This window comes from Sipha flava, unplaced genomic scaffold (assembly GCF_003268045.1).
Source record: "Sipha flava isolate LNK unplaced genomic scaffold, YSA_version1 134_pilon_pilon, whole genome shotgun sequence".
NCBI lineage: Eukaryota > Metazoa > Arthropoda > Insecta > Hemiptera > Aphididae > Sipha > Sipha flava.
Genome location: NW_020271760.1, coordinates 2,200,672 through 2,219,646, shown reverse-complemented (window position 1 = coordinate 2,219,646; position 18,975 = coordinate 2,200,672). Strand labels below are relative to the sequence as shown.

Genomic DNA, 18,975 nt, shown 5'->3' with positions numbered 1-18,975 from the left:
AACTATTTTCCCACTTATCCTACTCGATAATACTTGTTAAAATTTGTTTTTGTAGTTTACACATTGTTTTGTGTAAAATCGATAAAACCGTCATTGAAAACCACTAAAACATAAAAGGCTTTGGTAAAATCCTGCGCTATTCTCTTGACTTCACATAAACTTTCATCGAGTGTTATTAGTTAGACACTTGTTGAACGGAACATTTCCGATTTATTTTCGACACGGATTCGAATAACGTACAATACGTAATCGAATCACAGTCATTTCATTATATATTTACTACTGCTACGATCGATTCGAAAACGGTAAACAAAACTTGGGCGCCTCGGCAACTGTATTGATAATTGTACTTTAATCAATGTAGTTATACAACAATGCATGCGTTCGCTTTTGGTCCTAACTTTTTGGGTATACCTAACTTCCGACATTATAGAAATTGATAGGCTGCCAATGTTAATGCTGTTGAAACAAACAAACGTAAATGTCGTAAATTGTCGCTCGACGAAGGGACAAAATTGTAAATTGCGCCCAATAAATCGCAGATATAAATTTATAGTGAATTGCACCCAATACATTTCAGATATTATTTTATATGTGGTTAATTGTTTCCCAGCAGATATATTAATTTTATAACAGTCATTTAGTGTAATCCAGATTGTGGGTAAATTAAATAAATTAACTAAATTAAGTGTGCAAACGCTCATATACCGATAAACGTTCGGTTTTTCCATTAAAATATAATATTTAATAATATACCTATATTTTATTAATATTATTATTAATAAAATAACATAAACTAAGAGCGCAATTTACTATACTCATTTTAGAAACCAAACAATATCGGGTGCAATTCACAATCGCCCGTTGAAACACGATAAAGTACATTCGATTAGTTAGCATCTGACCAGCGGCACAAGTGTTTACTACTATAGATCGTATAGTAAATAAGTCTTTATTTGTATTAATTCACAACACGCACGTTCTTATCACTTCAAATATGTATAATACAAGGAAATTATGTAAGCATATGTATAATGTTTTACGGTTTTACGAAAACTTGATCAAAATACATTCTACCCGTCGTATATCCTTTGATTGATAAACGCTTTGGTCGAGTAAAATTTATAATATATATATATATTATAATAATTATTTGTCTTTCGGGAGAAATGACCTTTTGTGGGTCCATGAAACGTGTACGTTTGAATTATAAAAGCCAAGCGGAAGATTATGACCGGCTGATGTCTAATTCACAGTCGCGCCCCATATCATCGCCTTGTCCTCACCGAAATAATGTCGGTGTGTGTGCGTGAGTATTTTTCTTTTTCTTTTTTTTTATATATAATAATTATTATTTTATGACAGCACAGACGCCGCTTTACGTCGTCGTAAAACTGTTGGCGAGCGCGGCTACCTCTCTTTGATTTCACAAATCGTAATAACATGTTATCATCTCATCTCATCTTTCACTGTTTGCCGCCACTGCAGCTAAATATATATCAAATGTATAGTAAATAATACACGCACGCACACACACTTGCCATCCGATGCCGGCTGTAAGGGTGTACGAAGGGTGCTACCACACCGGACCACGTGTTATGAAGGCGTCCGCGTCATCGGCCCTCGTTTACCGCCGGAACATTCATTTGAAATCGGAAAAATATATCCAATTCTACACGAATAATATTTCCCTGCCGTTATGGTGATTTTCTGTTCGTTATTCGTCTACCAGTATTGGTTCGTTATACCTACATGATGTTTTTATTTTATCGTTTATAATGTACGGACACCACGTGCGATACGCATTTACGATGTTTGTAGGGAAGTTATGGGATCGAAAAATCAACAACTTGACCGGGATTCGTGCGCTTATAGTGGAACTATCCTCGAGCTGAGGGTCAGCTCGGGTTTGATCTGTAATCGCCGACTTAGATCTACGGAACAATTATACGAGAGCAAAAAAAAAAAAAAAAAAGAACTATAGCTTTAACGTCTACAATTATTTAAATGGCAGTTTTCATACACGGAGATGTGACTGCACTGCGATACGTGAATGAACCGTAAAGTTGATCATCAGATTGTCTACGATCGATCGTTCCGCCAACTCGCGGTGTCAGGTTAATTAGTCGATTACCGCGGCAGTCGGAAAAAAATAATAAATTCGTAAAATATCTACATTGAACGGTTATGTATCACTGGTGTTAACTTCTAATTCGATTAGATCGCGTTTGAAAACTCATCAGGTTCGGCCGAATTTTCATATACTAACGTGTGGCGATATTGGAAGTGATAGGGTTTGGCCGCTTATTAACGATACAACGAATAAGGTCTCGCTATGCTATTGTTTGCGTGGAAAAAAACAATTATTTCATTATTATTGTAGATATTAGATATACGTATATCGTACTAAACAGAAAAACGCAACAAAAAAAACTAAACACCAATGAATAGTTTTTCGAAGGTATAATTTTATGCGACAAACGTTCTCTATTTTTGATTTTATTTTTTTGTCCGGCACCGGTACACCGCAGGTGTACGGGTAAAATGTACTTGTATCGTACGCGTAGATTATAGATTGAATAAGGGTATTATTTTTATTTGTTTATTCTTTCAATTTTCAAACGTTTTTTTTTTCTTTTTTCTTCCGTAAATTATCACGTTTCGCTCGTCGTTATAGCTGTTATAATAATACCTCAACATCAAATCGTACACGAATGTTTCAAGACCTGTTGCACTGGGACCGTCTCGTATCCGCCACCGAGGCCCCACAACGACGTAATACCGGCGGCAGTCTGTTCCGCGTACGATTATCATAAGCTTCTTAACGCGCGCACAAGTACACGTATTAATACCCCACCAATATTAAATAATATAATACTCATTATTTTACGACGGACCGTAAGTGCGCGACGTCCAACACCGTTGTCGAAATAATGTATTATCGCCGCTTATACTCTTCACTCTTGCCCAACGCCGCACCTACCCAGCATAAAGGATTAAAAAATATTCAAGGAATTAAAAAAATAAAAAATAAATACCAGTTTTGAAATACTATTATATAGTGTACGTGTTGTTTTTGTCTTCGCGGCTGTTATTAATTCGAGCTGTCGACTGCTGTTACCTGTTATTAACGATGGTCTAACGATCTCTGTGTCTCGCAAACCGAATCCTTAAGGTCATATTATTATTTTTTTTTCCAGATCAATGTTACACCAGCTATTATTGATGCGTACACAGTAGTTGACAGATAATTATCCGTAAACGCATATCACCAAATCGTTTCATTTCGTCCAGACGGCGGGGAAAAGAGTTCGTTTACACGTCGTTCACAAATTCCTTTTGGTGCAATCCACTCAAACGTTTTCATTTCAAGGACTACACGAGTACCTATATAGTTATCATTATTTATCCGCAAAAATCGAATCTTATACGGACGTGTAATGCACACGAAAATATATATTCGTTAACTATCCGTAACCAGGAATGAATGTTGATTCGTAGAATGGTATTTGTTATTCCATCAAATCCTTCAATCTTCTTTAAATATATCTTTAAATCCTTCCAATGATATTGTAATGTTTAAGTTTATTTGCTTACCGCATTATCTTCGACGATCACTCACCGAATTGATCGTGATCAATGAAAAACAACTGTGTTTTATTATTAATCGGGTGTGGGTGAGTTGCAGCTCGGCGTGTCGTTTCCGGTGTTGGAGACCGGTGAATTCCGGCCCGATAATATTTTAGCTATGAGTTGCGGCTCGAATAATTATCATTACCTATGTACCTATTGGCTAGTAACTATATGTACGATGTGATGTTGGCTATACATTTAGTGATAAACGAATTGTTCGATACGTATGGCAAGTTATATCTTTTATATCTTTATAGTTTTATCTGTATAATATAATATGTATATATAATAATTTATAATTATTATATATTATATTCTAAAAACGCAAAATATTATTATATTTGTTAGCTCATTTTTCACACATTTTCTTTTTATTATTATTATTTTAACCAAAACAATAGCTAAAAAATGAAATTACTATACGGTATTATTCATTTACGAATATTTTTATTTTTTTTATTTATTTTCTTGAAATGACAAATATTAATAATATACGACAATATTAGAAAATACGTAGTATTAATAAATTTATATTGTGATGTTTATATATATGTACTATGTATAGTATATATTATATAAGTAGTATATAGATTATTGTATGGACCGCAACTTGTACGTTATTTAGGGTTTGGGCCGCAACTCACCAACACCGTATTAATCACTGACATCACAACGTGGATTTTCTGTCTAAACTTACAATGGCCCCATTTTCACCTTTACCGTGTTAATTTTGTTTCTATTTTTATAATAAATGTATCTAATTTACTCAAAACACATACGGTATTAACTTTAAACGGCCGTAGCCATAAACGAATAATTTTCCTCCAATAAGGAATTATGAATAAAAATAGGTAATTTTTATATTTGATACAAATTAAATGATTGGCAAAAATGTATTTACATTAAAAAAATAGTTAATGTTTAATAGCCTGTATAAAATCGTGATAACCAACTTATTAATGATCGGTGATAACTTTATGTGTACACAACGTACGTATCTTATTTATTCTTAATCAAACCGGTGCCATTAAGATTTTATTGACTATTACGTTTACTGTGTAATACATTAGGTACACTACAACACTGGTGCCACCTAAATATTTTAACATTTGGAGGAAAATAAAATTGACATAATTTTAGTCCAAAAAAAAGTTTGGAGGAAAACAGTATATCGTTTTTGGAGGAAAATGGACTCACACATGTAAACTTACATTTCAACTAACGAACATTAATATTTATGTAGTAAAATTACTTGTTGTATTTAACAAGTGTTTTATAATGCAAGACAATGCTATATTATGTTAAGTTAAATCAAAATTAGGCGCCAACATGTTCCGGAAATTGTACACAGTTCGTTGATTAGTTTAATTTGTCTGGAAATACTAACGCGTTAACAATAATTTAATGTGGAAAAAGTTATACGTATAACTGTAATAAATACTAAAATCTATTAAAGGATATTACAATATTATCTCCATTGACGCTATCGATAATATGAAATCGATTAACTATGTAATTTAGATTTTAGAACGTGGTGGTTAGTAGAAATGTTGTTTAAAATATTTTAATCGCTTACATACCTGTAAAAAAAAAAAAAAAAAATAGAAATTGCTTAAACACGTTCGACAGTTACAGACTGGTATTACTAAACCGTTTGATTAATTAGGATTTAAATAATATCCGCCGAAAAATCAAAGAGCTTCCCTGAAAATTCCTTCACAGTAAACGTTAAGAAGTAAACTAATATCGTATGATCAATCTTGAATATAGAAAAAAAATAAAAACAGTATTTTATATTTTTTATATATATATACGGTGTATATAATTTGTTATAGCACATGTATAAGTTATTGTATTTTGAGACGATAATAAAATGTACAAATTAATTTGCGCGATGGTCGTTAAAAAAAAGTATTATAATATTGAATACTAATATAACTAAATGGCAATGAATTGAAAAATATACAGCGCATACCAATCGTAATTTAATAATAATTGAAAAAAAAAAAAAAAAAAAACGGAATTTAAATAATAATACTGCATCATTTCAAACGTCATCGCTGCGGGTTCGCAGTAACTATATATAGTGCATAAATGGTGTTTTATGCGTTGGTACGTATAATATTAGTATTTGCGAATTACGCTTTATAAAATAAATTATAGTATATTTATTACATTATTTAAATTATAGTATTATAATAATCTATGTATAATGACGCGTACGATATTACATTACAATGTCGGTCTCGTCGAACAATTTTGTATTTCTTAATGGCTATACGTATAAAAATAGATATTACATGTATTTTCAAGCTGCTTTATTTGGTATTGTTAACACGATATTTTGTAATATAATACTTTGTTTCAAACGGAAATAAATAATTAAACATTTGTTCGCGGGTAAAATAATTTACACGATTAAAATAATATAAACGTCACTAAATGTATACAAATAAGAAATTCAATTTTTGCCTCCGATTCACCGACCGAAATGAAGTACACTTACATTATAATATATATGTATATAATACGTTAACTACTACATAATTGAAATTAAACGCGTAATAATAAAATAAAATATGTCTAATGCCTTTTTTCTCTACAACTTCAATGATACATCTAACATTGCACAATGCACGCGTATGAATTAAATACATCACAATATAATAGTAATTATATGATGTACTAATATAAATAATACATTATAACCATATCATCTACCAGTATAATTTATGTACATAAAACATGCATATTTGTATTCACATAATATAACGATTACTTATTTTATAACTATATGTACACCATATTCTGTACAAAATAATAAATATTTTATTATACATAATACACATCAAACGTACCTATGAACTTCTATACTTCTACTCTTTACATATATTAGGGTGTGCGTGTGTGTATGTGTGTGTGAAATTACGTTGGATATAAATTATGTTATAACGATAAAAATGTCAATAACATACATTTTAAAATATAAATAGGACGAGGGGTGGTGTGTACGAAAGAAGTCAATTAAGAAATCTTGAAATGATGACTAAATAATACACATAAAACAATAATAATAATAAGAATTCGCGTTCAACAACAAATAATCGACCCGTTCGGTCAAATATATTATAATTTTAATGAGACTATCTGTGTTTTTGCACCGTTTATAATATGAACGAACTACAGTCCATTGCGGTGTACGATTTCATCACGTCGTAACAGCGTACCACATTAAGGGGTAATTTTTATTTTACATTTATCACACTTTGCATACGACACTGATCAATAATCTGCGATGAAGCGTAATGAAAAAATATCACTCGGTACAGGCGAATGTATTTAACATGATTATTACTAGTACGATATAGTGATATGCATTTATCATAGTTATATTTCGTGAAATCATAGTAAAATGTTACGTTCATTCACGCACGTATTCGTACACACATTCGCTTGCGAACACTTCTTATACGTACACACGTACACACACGAGCACATATTGTACGCAATAAAAATACTGATCTCTGTACACAATGATAAAACGACTAAATTACTGTATCACACGTATGTTTTTCGTGATATGTTTTTTCTTCCTCGTATTAAATACATTTTCTAACGCATCGAGGAAAGATGTAATACAATTATTATAATAAGCTGAAAACACTCGTTTCTCTGGCAGCTGTGTGCGCGTGCGTGCGCGTGCGTGTGGGTTCGTGCAGGGACTAACACATAGGAGAAGCGACCGTCGGCTGCGACAGAGAAAAGTGTCCGGGCGGCGGTTGTGGGGCAACGACGGACGCGCCCACGCCACCGGGACCACTACCACCGGGCGACATGGTGGCAGGCGACCAGGGCTGTAGACCCTGCAGCGCGCCCAGTCGCACGCCACCGTCCCTTTCGTCCATCATGGACTGCATCATTTTCGTGGCCATCTGCCTTTGAGCTTCTCGTTCTTCCATCATGTGACGTCTATAAAAAAAAAAAAACGAAAAGAAAAAGATTTAATCGAATGATAAATTAAACCAAAAGTTGTTTGATGTATATTAAACATAATACTATGCACCGATCGAGTTTATTCGTCGGGAAAGGATTATTAATATTAACGTTAGAATATCCGGTTCAACGGATCAATCGATTATATTCTCATAATAATGTTATTTTCTTACGATTTCAATTTTACGATTTAACTTACGGTCTACATAACACAGAGTATACTTTATAATTTTTACACAGTGCGTTAACTTTTAGTATAATATATTGTAGACTACAATTTGTAGTCATTATTGTGTATTGAAGTGCACTATATTTGATCATCGGAAATTGTAGATCAGTTTATAAGACGAGAAAAGGTACGAGATCTTTTGAATAATTCAATAAACCATAAGTGCATATTATTTTAGATATTCAAAAGTTTTTTCACAGAATAATTCAAACTAGAAGTTAATCGATCAATAATTATAATTATTATTATTCAAATTCTAAATAAATGGAATAGTACATTAACATTTTGAGAAAAATTGTTTGCGTTTCACTTTTATTAACTAAACTTTAATATAAATTTTTCAGTATTTAATATTTATTAATTTGTTATTAAACATTCAACTTCTGATACTTATATTTATGAATTATAAATTGTAATAAATTCACAATTAATTGTTGTAAGATTGATTATTATATCACTTAAAAATTTTAATTATCTACTTTATATACTTATGTTTGAAAAGAGTTAATTATGATTAATGAACTAGATAATTATAAAATTGACAAAGTGTCCCAATAAGATTAATTTTTGTAGGGAAGTTTTCGCTATAAGCCTCTTCCATGTTCTATAATATCGAATATTTGACTCTATTCATCTATAATATTTTGCTTTAAACTATGTAATCAAAAGTTCTTACCGTCAAGGATACCTAGTCAAAATGTAATAAATGTTAAGTCATTATGATTTTAATTATTTTATTCGTAAACGTAGGGTGAAAAAGAGCTTAAATATTTTAAAGAATTTTGTAGAACTGATCAATTTTATGATACTATTTGTATATAAATAAAAAAAAAAAAAAAAAAAAAAAACTTAAAATTTGACACACAGTACAAATCGATATGCTTTCCATCGCACAGGCAACAACGTTTCATTGGTGGAAAAACGGTTTGTGTGTGCGATGACAATTTTTCGAGACAACACTATATATTTGTGTGTGCGTGTGTGTAAACAATTTAAGCTGTATACGTATACACCGTATTGCATACACATGGTGAAATAAATATATACATATTGCATAGATAAGTGTTCGTGCGGAAAAAAGGATAGCATATACGTTTATAAAAACGTAAGTAAATATATATATATACACACACATGAATACCAGAATACTAATAAATATCGTATGCATACAATCACGAAAATATACACGCTCTTAACCTATACGTATACGCGTGCGTGTATGTGTGTGTGTGTGTGCGTGCGCGTATAGATAAACGGGAACGTACGGTTAGCGGACGCCGAAAGTTGACAGTTTAAAAGCCGCACTGAATAATTCAGTTGTTTTTAAAACGGATTTCAGTGCGCGCAGACGCGCTGCTGCCATCATACACTTATATGTTACATGCAACACTTCTATCGCTGCGCGCCCCGATAAAATATTAAACACTTTCGGACCTTTCGCGTACATTGTATTTACACGCACCTCTCTATACGGCGTTGACGGCATCATTTCCTCCGGTGCCTTCAACGCGTTCATGTCGAACGGTAGTGTACGGTTTGCGGCAGAATCGGCAACGACGGGTGCAACAACATACCACCACCAAACATTAGCTACCCAAACACTTAACATTATAAATACATATAAAATCTAGTCCAAGAACGACTTTAATAGCTTTAGAACAATCGTCAGTGTGAACGCTCATAGTTAAAATCGCCAATCGTAATCATCTAATTCGAAATATTTCTAACGAAACCAAAATGGTCCAAAATTGTATACAAATTATCTCGAGATAAACTTCCTCCGTTCGTCCTCAACTTATCTGTACGATAACATTACATTTCGGTTTTCATACATGTTATGTATTTATAGATAATACTCAAATTTCATTGTCCTTAATCTGTTAGTGGCCTCTATAGCTGGAAGAGAGAGAGAGAGAGAGAGAGAGAGAGAGAGAGAGAGAGAGAGAGTGATATAGTAACGATGAGAAAAATCGTCGCGTACAGCCACGGGTGGGTGGAAAGGAAGCAGTCCGGTGGCGCTATAGTCATCGGATTTCGTCCCATCGTGTGGCGCCGTCCGCACTTATCACGCGCTCGTACGTCTCGCCGCTGTCGGCCTTTTTTTTTAGTTCTACCGAAAAACAGGTTCAACTCCCGGCCCGAACAACATAATAATAATATTATACGCGCTATACACGCAATGTATAATATGATCACTTTAGGCAACGCTAGTAATAAAAGTAATGATAATAACTTTTAAACGGATTAGGTTTAATTGAAATTAGTGTTTTTGTGAGGGCCCGCAGTGATTAAACTTTAACAAATAATTTATAAGTCGATGCATTAGTGTTACGATTGTACCTCTAAATTTGATTGAAAAACATCCAATTCGTTTGAAATTCAAACGCGCGTGTAAGATTCCTTTTACTTTTTCAAAACGAATTCTACCGTCAGTGTTTCCACACTATTTCTCCACCGTTGTTTACCGTGGTCTGTAAATGCATATAATAGTTGCATAAGAGTTTGGCAAAAAAATCGTTTCGAATATAATAATAGTACAATACACCTATAAAATACGGATAGAGAGATAATACTGCACGTGACGATCGTAAGAAATCGGAATTGTGCGCACACGAGGAGGCAAAACAAACATGTCCATTCGCCTGTTTACTCTTGTACAGCGATAGTAAAAAGGGCGGTAAGCACACAGTCTGAAAATATACCGACGCGTCTACGAAAGATAAATATATACGTTATATACATACGTAGTGATACTACATACACGATACTATACGATGATGATGCCTTGTAAATGTGCGAGCGTTTACGTATATTTATATCGAATAAGTATACTTGTACGTATATATACATATTACTATATACAGGTAGTAACTAATAGGATACGCGTGGGGCAACTGGTTCACCCGTGTTATCCACTGGGGGCGCCACCGATTACACGGAATATGCATTAACCGTCGGCGCGGATAACACGTGTAATTAAAAAAAAACACAAAAAAAGAAAAAAAATAACCAATAAGGAAAAAAAATAGTGTATTAAAACCACTTAATAGCGACCCGAAAAGGTGACAGGAATTTTAAAAGCTTCTAATGGACTCGGTTTTTTTTTCTCTTCGTTCTCGTTCTTTAATACCTCTCCCATCAATTTTATCGCGTTTTGTCGCCGACTGAATTATAATGTTTTGTTTGGCCCACGAGACCGACCGATTTGTCACGGTGTATACCTAAATACTTTATATATATATATCGTTCACAACAATTATACATAATAAAAAACGGTCCGCTCGGTCGCCGTCGTGGAAATTATACCAACAGTACGCGTATCATGAAATAAAGATATTTATATCCGTGTGTACATTGCGTGCATAATATATTAAACGTGCTAGCGAATTCCGAAATCAGGAATAATCAACAACGGTTGTACATTTTCATTCCCTTTTTTATTTTTGCCGTAGTCGACCAGTTCGGGGGGGGGGGGGGGAAATCCATCGATGTCATATATTTTTTGCCGATACCCAAATGCACGTGACTGACATATTACAGCGTTGTTCTCGAAACGCGCATTCGATTAATAATATTACGATCAGGAGGGACCGAAAGACAAGCCGTTGAGAAATTCCTTTATATTTTTTATTACAGCTTGGTTGTGCAGTGATATAGTTTGTCAAGTAGGATATTTTTGGAAACGCTCGTTGACAACACGGAAAAGAATCGATTATAATATTTTGTTCGCGGTAAAATAATAATATAATTAAAATTGAAGAACGTTCGTCAACGGTACAAGGACAATAAGGAGTGAAAATATCAATGTACACATAACATTTTAAGTCCAATATAATAGGTACGTGCAGGTATACCTACGCATATCATGAGTAATATTCTGAATATATATATATACATAAATGTTTTCAATTATTTTAAGAATATATTTACGGATTCACGTTGCAAAAACATGATACTTTATGGATCGTTAAATTTTTTTATGTTAACAAAAAAAAAACTATGTATGTACTAATATGCTATGCGTGATGTACCTATTTATTATCACGATACAACGTGTATACGTAATAATACGTTTAAAATACATTTCAAGTAAAATCGTTTTATTTTAAGTTTCAAAACGTGAAATTGTTATCACAACTCTAATTGTAATCCTTTTATTATTAACATCACGTTGACCATGCGTTGCATAAACTACGAGAAGCAATCGACGTAACATTACCTCCATTTGGTTCGTCTATTTTGAAACCACGTCTTGACCTGCGCATCGGTCATCTTGAGTGCTTTTGCCAGAGCCGCTCGGTCCACGGAAGACAGATATCTGTGTTTGTTGAATTTCTCCTCGAGCTGTGATATTTGACTGCGTGTAAACGACGTTCGGGGCTTTTTCCTCTTGGGAGGTGTCCGGTTCTGGTACGGATGTCCGATGCGCCGAGTACCAAGAAGTCCGCCGGCACAGCCTACAACACGAAAACGAATGAATAACTATACTTTGAAAAATTAAAAAATCACGTATTTGATATAATCAACTATAAATAGAAATAACTCGATCAAGGTCGGTTATAAACATAAACAAAAATACACGTAAATATAATATTATATTTGTGTATGTGTTTGTGTAGAAAGTGGGGTTGGTTTCCTAGAATTACCGATGCACCTTCCTCCCGTCATTGTAGAAACTTCGTAAACTCGTGTGACATTTAATCTCGTAAATTGCTTATTTCTTATTTCAAGAATTTTTTTTTTTCATTCATTATATTTAAGTTATGTTCAAAACTTGATAAATTACTCAACTTTGCAGTATTTTATATGGCGCGCGCGAAGAGGGAAACTAAAAAGATGGTTGCAATCCCGTAGAGATTTCGGGGTATTGGGTTTTAAAATGTTTCGGGGGTGGGGGGTTTAAAGTATATACCCGTATTGGTAATTTATAAAAGAGAAAAAGTTTTACTTTAAAAGTATTTAATATGCGTGTAACCGTGTAATATACATTTTATTATTATAACTGTACAATATTGTAGACTGAGTTATAACTTATAACCTGACACGCATGTATTTACAGTAATAATTTGTTATTTGACAATTTAACGACTATTAACGTCCCGAAACCACTCACTTGTAAATAATTAATTTACATATTGGATTATATAATTTATGTCGTATGTGTATGCAAAATGGAAATACCACATTTATATTATGCTTTGAAATTTCAGTTCCCATATTCCATTACACCTGTATTGATTCATTATACTACATATTGGTATGAGAACACAGAGTTTATCCTTTGCTTCAACTTAATCAATCATATTATCATTATTTACTGCACTTATTTATTTAACGCGGAAATACTAATGATTCGTCAAAAACGGAATAATAACTGCTAGGTAATTAATGTTATCCCCGTATATGTTGATCTTTTATATTTACATTAAGTGTAAAATGAAAAAAATAAAATAAAAAATATTTGTTTAGTATTTATTTTCGAACAAAAAAAAAAACACCAGAATATTTTTACAGCTGCCCATAGCTTAGGGCTATATTTTTTGAATTAATTAATTATACTATCTTATGCACGAAAGATTATAATGATAATAGTATAAAGGATTAAGTAGGTAGTATATAATGTACAATTAGGTAAATATTTAATTATTAATGTATTACGGATCAGATACTCGTGTATATACAATATTGTTATTTATTATTAAATAATAGGTTTTCACATTATTCGATCTTCATTGACATTAAAGAAACCTACTCGTAAACACTCGTATAAACTTAAACGATTAATAAACTATATATAATATGACGAAGATATATTTTTATTAGACATATGTTGATGAAAATTATTAAAAGACGATAAATATCATTGCGTAGTAAACAAAATATTACCAAAATGACCTCCTGAGGATCTTATAAGTTTATTATATAAGGAAATTGGGTTAATTATTAGGTGTATCCATGTATGTATTAATATTTTTTAATAAACATACGATTAAATAATAATTTTTCGGTGTTCTGTTCCCCTCATAATATGTGATTGTATTATACAATTCCCATTGAAAACAATGATAAAGGTCGACATTATTTTTAATTATATTATAATTAAATAACGTGATCAAATATCGAAAAAAAAACACTCATGAAACATATATCGAAAGGTTAAGATAAATCTTCAGTTGTGTCATGTATTGTGATATTACAGTGGTTAGGAATGTGTTATTCAGACTAAACGATCACTGACTTGTCGGTTCAAAAGCAGTGGATTGTCGTGGGTACAAGTGTATATATTTTATGTACTCCAACCACGTGCCTATAACTTACGAGTATAGTGTTTTATAGAGTGCAGTAGTTTTACGTGTACATGTACGTAATGATTTTTTATCGTCTTTGATAAGTGCGTTGAAGTCGTTGATGCAGCAATACAACCGCAGAATAATTATTCTTCAACTAACAAATAGAACAAATATAACACAACGAACAGTCATTTTGATATAAAAAAGTGTGCACAGGATGTCATTCCTATACGTATTCTATTTACGTACATGTACATCAAACACGCAGATAAAAATCGTAATCGTAATAACGATAATAATAATAAGTCTCAACCCAAACGATATAACATAATATCTAGTATTTTGGATGACTAGTGTGCTGTAAACATTTTCATGTGTGCGTTTGTATATTATGACGTCAGTACGAGATTGGGCGAAACGGTTGCGGTTTTACGACCTCCTGTCGTATTTAAATAACTCCTTTTTACCCTGCGCTCGTCCACCGTGCAAACCAATAAAAATATCATTTCATATACGTATATATTTGAATGCGCTGCTGCCGTGACTGCTTTCCATATAATATATACATTTTAAACGATCCATGTACATGTATTATATACATATACGTAAGTACACAGTAATATAAGCTACGACCCCGTAGGGCACAGATATTTGGCAATCACATGTACACAACATATACCTATGTTCCCCTTCGCCCTCATCAGTCGTACACATAAATATATAGGTAGGTATATGGTGTGTTATCCGTGGTCGAAAAATAGAACATATCACGTCGTATATAATATATACGGTACGTACCGCACACGTGTACGCCAACGATATCGTAATAATGTATACAATTTTTTTGACAGGGGTGTTTTTATTTGTGTTTATTTTTTTTTTTTACATGTACACGCGTTGTTCACCGTTCGTTCGTTTTGGTGAGAACTTCGAGCATAATACAAGTGAAAAGTTTTAGTTTGCTCACAGGTATCATGATTGAAGAAAGTATTTATATGCGATTACTTATATTTATTATAATTGCTATTTGTATAGCGTGTAATATATATATATATACCTTTAGGAAATTGTGAAACAATTTATTAACAAGTCATTTAGTAAATTATGTGTAATGTTTTGAAATTTACCTCCAAACCGTTTATAATAAGTGTTTCTAGGTTCCTGAACCCTATATCTTTATGTATGAATTAATGGCCAAGATAATTATCCTATTAATTAATCAAACTAAATCAATCCAGAAATCAACTAGACATTTTTAAACAAAAAAGCATTTACTAAAATTAAAACACATGTATAAGTTACCATGGTCAAGATAAAATGTTCAAACCTTAAATTTTATGAGGTTAATTAATTTAAATTTAAAAGTTGGATTCATTTATATTAAAAAAAAAAAAAATAATTTGAAAACTATTTTTGTAAATCACAATTCAACTCTAACTTGTTTTTTGCCAGGAAAATGTATAATTTTTTTTAAAAATTTAAATTAATATTAAGCTGTTTTCAATAATTTGGCTTAAGCCTTTATTTTCTATTTTAAATTGTATTTATAAAGTGTTTTAAATGCATACTTCATAATTTTATATACACGTATATAAACGTATATATATATGTGTTCATAGAAATGTTATTTCTGCGATAATCATATATATTGAAAATCTTTGATGTAAGGGAACTATATGCATTTGGGATGCTTTTAAATAATATGCTGGGTTCTCGTGGAACATGAGAATACCCTTTATCAACATTGTTTCCAAATAAAAAAAACTTACTTTGATAATCGATTATTTTCAAATACTTACGAATACTTATGCTTTTCAAGAAAATGTATTATTCTTTGGTTTATGAGTGTATGCAACTTGGTAAATAACATTTTGAAGTATTAAGCAGTATTAATAATCTATCAAAATAATTAAGCATTATAGTTATTTATGATTCAAAATTATATTAGAAATAAAATTGCTTAGTACGAATAATTTTTAATCATCTTAAAATTTTTCTTTAATTCTTAATTAAGAAGTTTATTTATACATTTTACCATAGGAAGTACGTTTGTGTAGAACAAAAACAATTATTTCTAATTAGATCAAACTGTGTTATAAAAGACAGAAGACAAGTGAACGAAGAGGTTTTCGGTGCGGTGAACGTGAAAACGTTTGTTCTCGAATAACATGTTTAATACAGTACTTATGGTTTTCATTTGTAAGTTTTTCTGCCATGATCATGAGAACGCGATCATTATAGAGGAATCAGTATTATTTCGAGTAATAACCTATTTCCGACTAGTATGTTTTATGCTTACTCGAATAAATTTATTGGTGTATACCAACGACAATTCGTAATTCTGTGAATATTTTAGCTGTTATCACTACGTGTAACATCAGCATTGAATATAATACAATAAAAAAACTTGCTTGATGGTGTCATCCAGACACATACAAAAAAGAAATGTTGAGAGGGGTTTTAGGTTGTACATTTTCATAATTATACAGTCTGCGTATAACTTTTATTATAAAAAATATATTTTTAATAATTTTCCTGAATTTCGGGAGGGGTTTGAACCCCTAAGAACCCTCCTTGTGTACGCGTCCGGTGTCAGCATACTGCACAATGATTCCAATGCTTGATTCAAAACGAAACAAACATTAAATATTGAATTTTCGTTTCGTATTCGAGTGCCTTCAGGTATGATCGTCATCGTACTCGATAGTTGAAATCACCATTATTATTGGTCGAAATTAAAAATGAAAATCGAGAGGCGACGAAGGGTGCACTTGTTAAAATTTAAATATTCAAATACATGAGTGGGCACCCCTCGGTGTTATTGTAACGACAAAACATGGAAAAATGTGAGACGCGCGGCGGCGATGGCAGTGGCGGCGGCAACGGCCACACTGTACGGAAATAGAGGGGCGTGAATAACGCGAACGTTCGACGATTTTGACGTACTGCGCGCGAGTGCCCGAGCAGCAGACCCCGCCTAGGACCGGTGGCAGCCCACTGTAACGATATCATGTCATTCGTACGTACAAAGACGACCATATGAGCGCACTACTATGTATTTTATATTATAAAGATAAAGAGAGAGTGAGAGAGAGGCAGATTACATCGTTTTGCCCAGCTCTAATTAGTAGCTATTTACACGCAATGTTTGGACTCAACGATAATATACACCAAGTCTACTCGCTGTGACCGTATTGAGATTAGTTCATCTATGTACCACAGGCGCACATCGGACGTTAAGTCTGGGGGTGTTAAAACCATGTTGCGTCACGAATACGTACTGTCAATATAATTTCACAACGTGCATTACTGGGGGAAGATTCCATTTTAAAGTCAGCTAATCCGCTGGTCATGTGCAGAAGAGAGGAAAAAATGCACGATCCGACTATTCCAGATACATTTGACGAAAGGTTTAATTATTACATAGGCACCTACTGCAATGCGATATCGGTGTATAGCTTTCACCGTTTCACTTGACGATTTTATTCACTTCGTAACCTATACGAATCTTTAATATATTTGACTGGTAAAACGTTCTGAATCCATTGTATGTGAAATAAACAAAACGAAGAGAACGAAGAGTCAAAAGTCTAAGAATGAAATGGTCCATAGTATGTAATCCATATGGTTACATTTATAAACTCTTATCGAATATACTCGTGGTAAATTAATAATTTTGAAATTGTATGAGTATATTATTCTTTTTTTTAATAGCTTTTAACGCATGCCTGCTAAATAATTAATTATCTTTGTACATATTTACGAGTATATCTAGTTGTTATGAAACTATTTGGTTTATATTGAAAATGTGTTTATTATTAAATCTACCAAAATCTTACCATGGTTGTATATAAGCGTTTCTTTTCGTTGTAATGATATTTTGCATTTTGTCTATTACCGTGACAATATTTTCATTATTGATTCCATCGCTAATGAATCATTGTAGGTTAAACTATTATTTAGTTTTTATTGTTTATTATTATTGCTATGCACATGCTCTAATTCCCATTTTTATGTATTTAATAATTATTTTTTCTTGATTAAAAATTTTGTGAGTCATTTCTATATGATTTTGTTAATTATACGAGTATTATTTGTAAAAATTGTTATCATTAAAAAAAAAAATTTCATCTCTTGCTCAGAAACTCCTTTCACTACTTGTTTAGTGTCATTACATATATATTCATACCTTATGCATACGCTGACCGGCACATAATAAGAACTCAAAAAGCGTGCAAAGTAGTTGGTATCAGGTGCGCACATAATGTAATTTTACGTACGCAAATAATAAGTAGAAATACGTAATATGCAAATATATCAGTAAGAGCAAATAATTTTGTACAACCATCGTGGGGCAGAAATAATATAGATATAGTATAATTTGTAAAATACCTATACTTTAATATTATTGTCGATTGCTTATCTTACAAAATTCAAGTTTTTTATTATTGCATTTATAAAACAATAAGCTTATGTACCTACATGTATAATATGTGTATAAAGATACAAATCAGTTGTATTAGGTTAAAAATAATTAAATTTTTGCACATAATATGTGATTGGTTTAGTGTGTATATATATATTTGTTTACACATATATGAACTTGAATAGAAACGTATAATATTGTCTATACATTTGCACGCAGTGTAGTATTACTCATATACATATGGCCTTATAATGTATATATATATATGTACGGATAACTGATGCTATTAACCTCAGTATATATTATTGTGTGTTCATTTATAAGAGTGTTTCGAGTGGAAAAGTACACATTTTTTTATCGCAGTGATATGGGAATAAGTTTGCGGTCACGAGATTAAATAAAAT

The 18,975-nt window shown here is 32.2% G+C and overlaps 1 protein-coding gene across 1 annotated transcript in view; it reads right to left on the bottom strand.

Annotated features, from left to right (window-relative positions):
• Positions 1 to 6,408: 6,408 nt before the first annotated feature.
• The window catches only part of LOC112679344 (T-cell leukemia homeobox protein 2-like), a 30,487-nt gene continuing 17,920 nt past the window's right edge, over positions 6,409 to 18,975 (bottom strand). Inside the window, exons 2-3 of the mRNA XM_025549113.1 lie at positions 12,075 to 12,312; positions 6,409 to 7,602 (exon numbers count right to left, since the gene is read on the bottom strand). Of these exons, the coding sequence (XP_025404898.1) occupies positions 7,356 to 7,602; positions 12,075 to 12,312 (485 nt within the window). The 3' untranslated portion in view covers positions 6,409 to 7,355. The remainder of the gene's footprint in view (positions 7,603 to 12,074; positions 12,313 to 18,975) is intronic.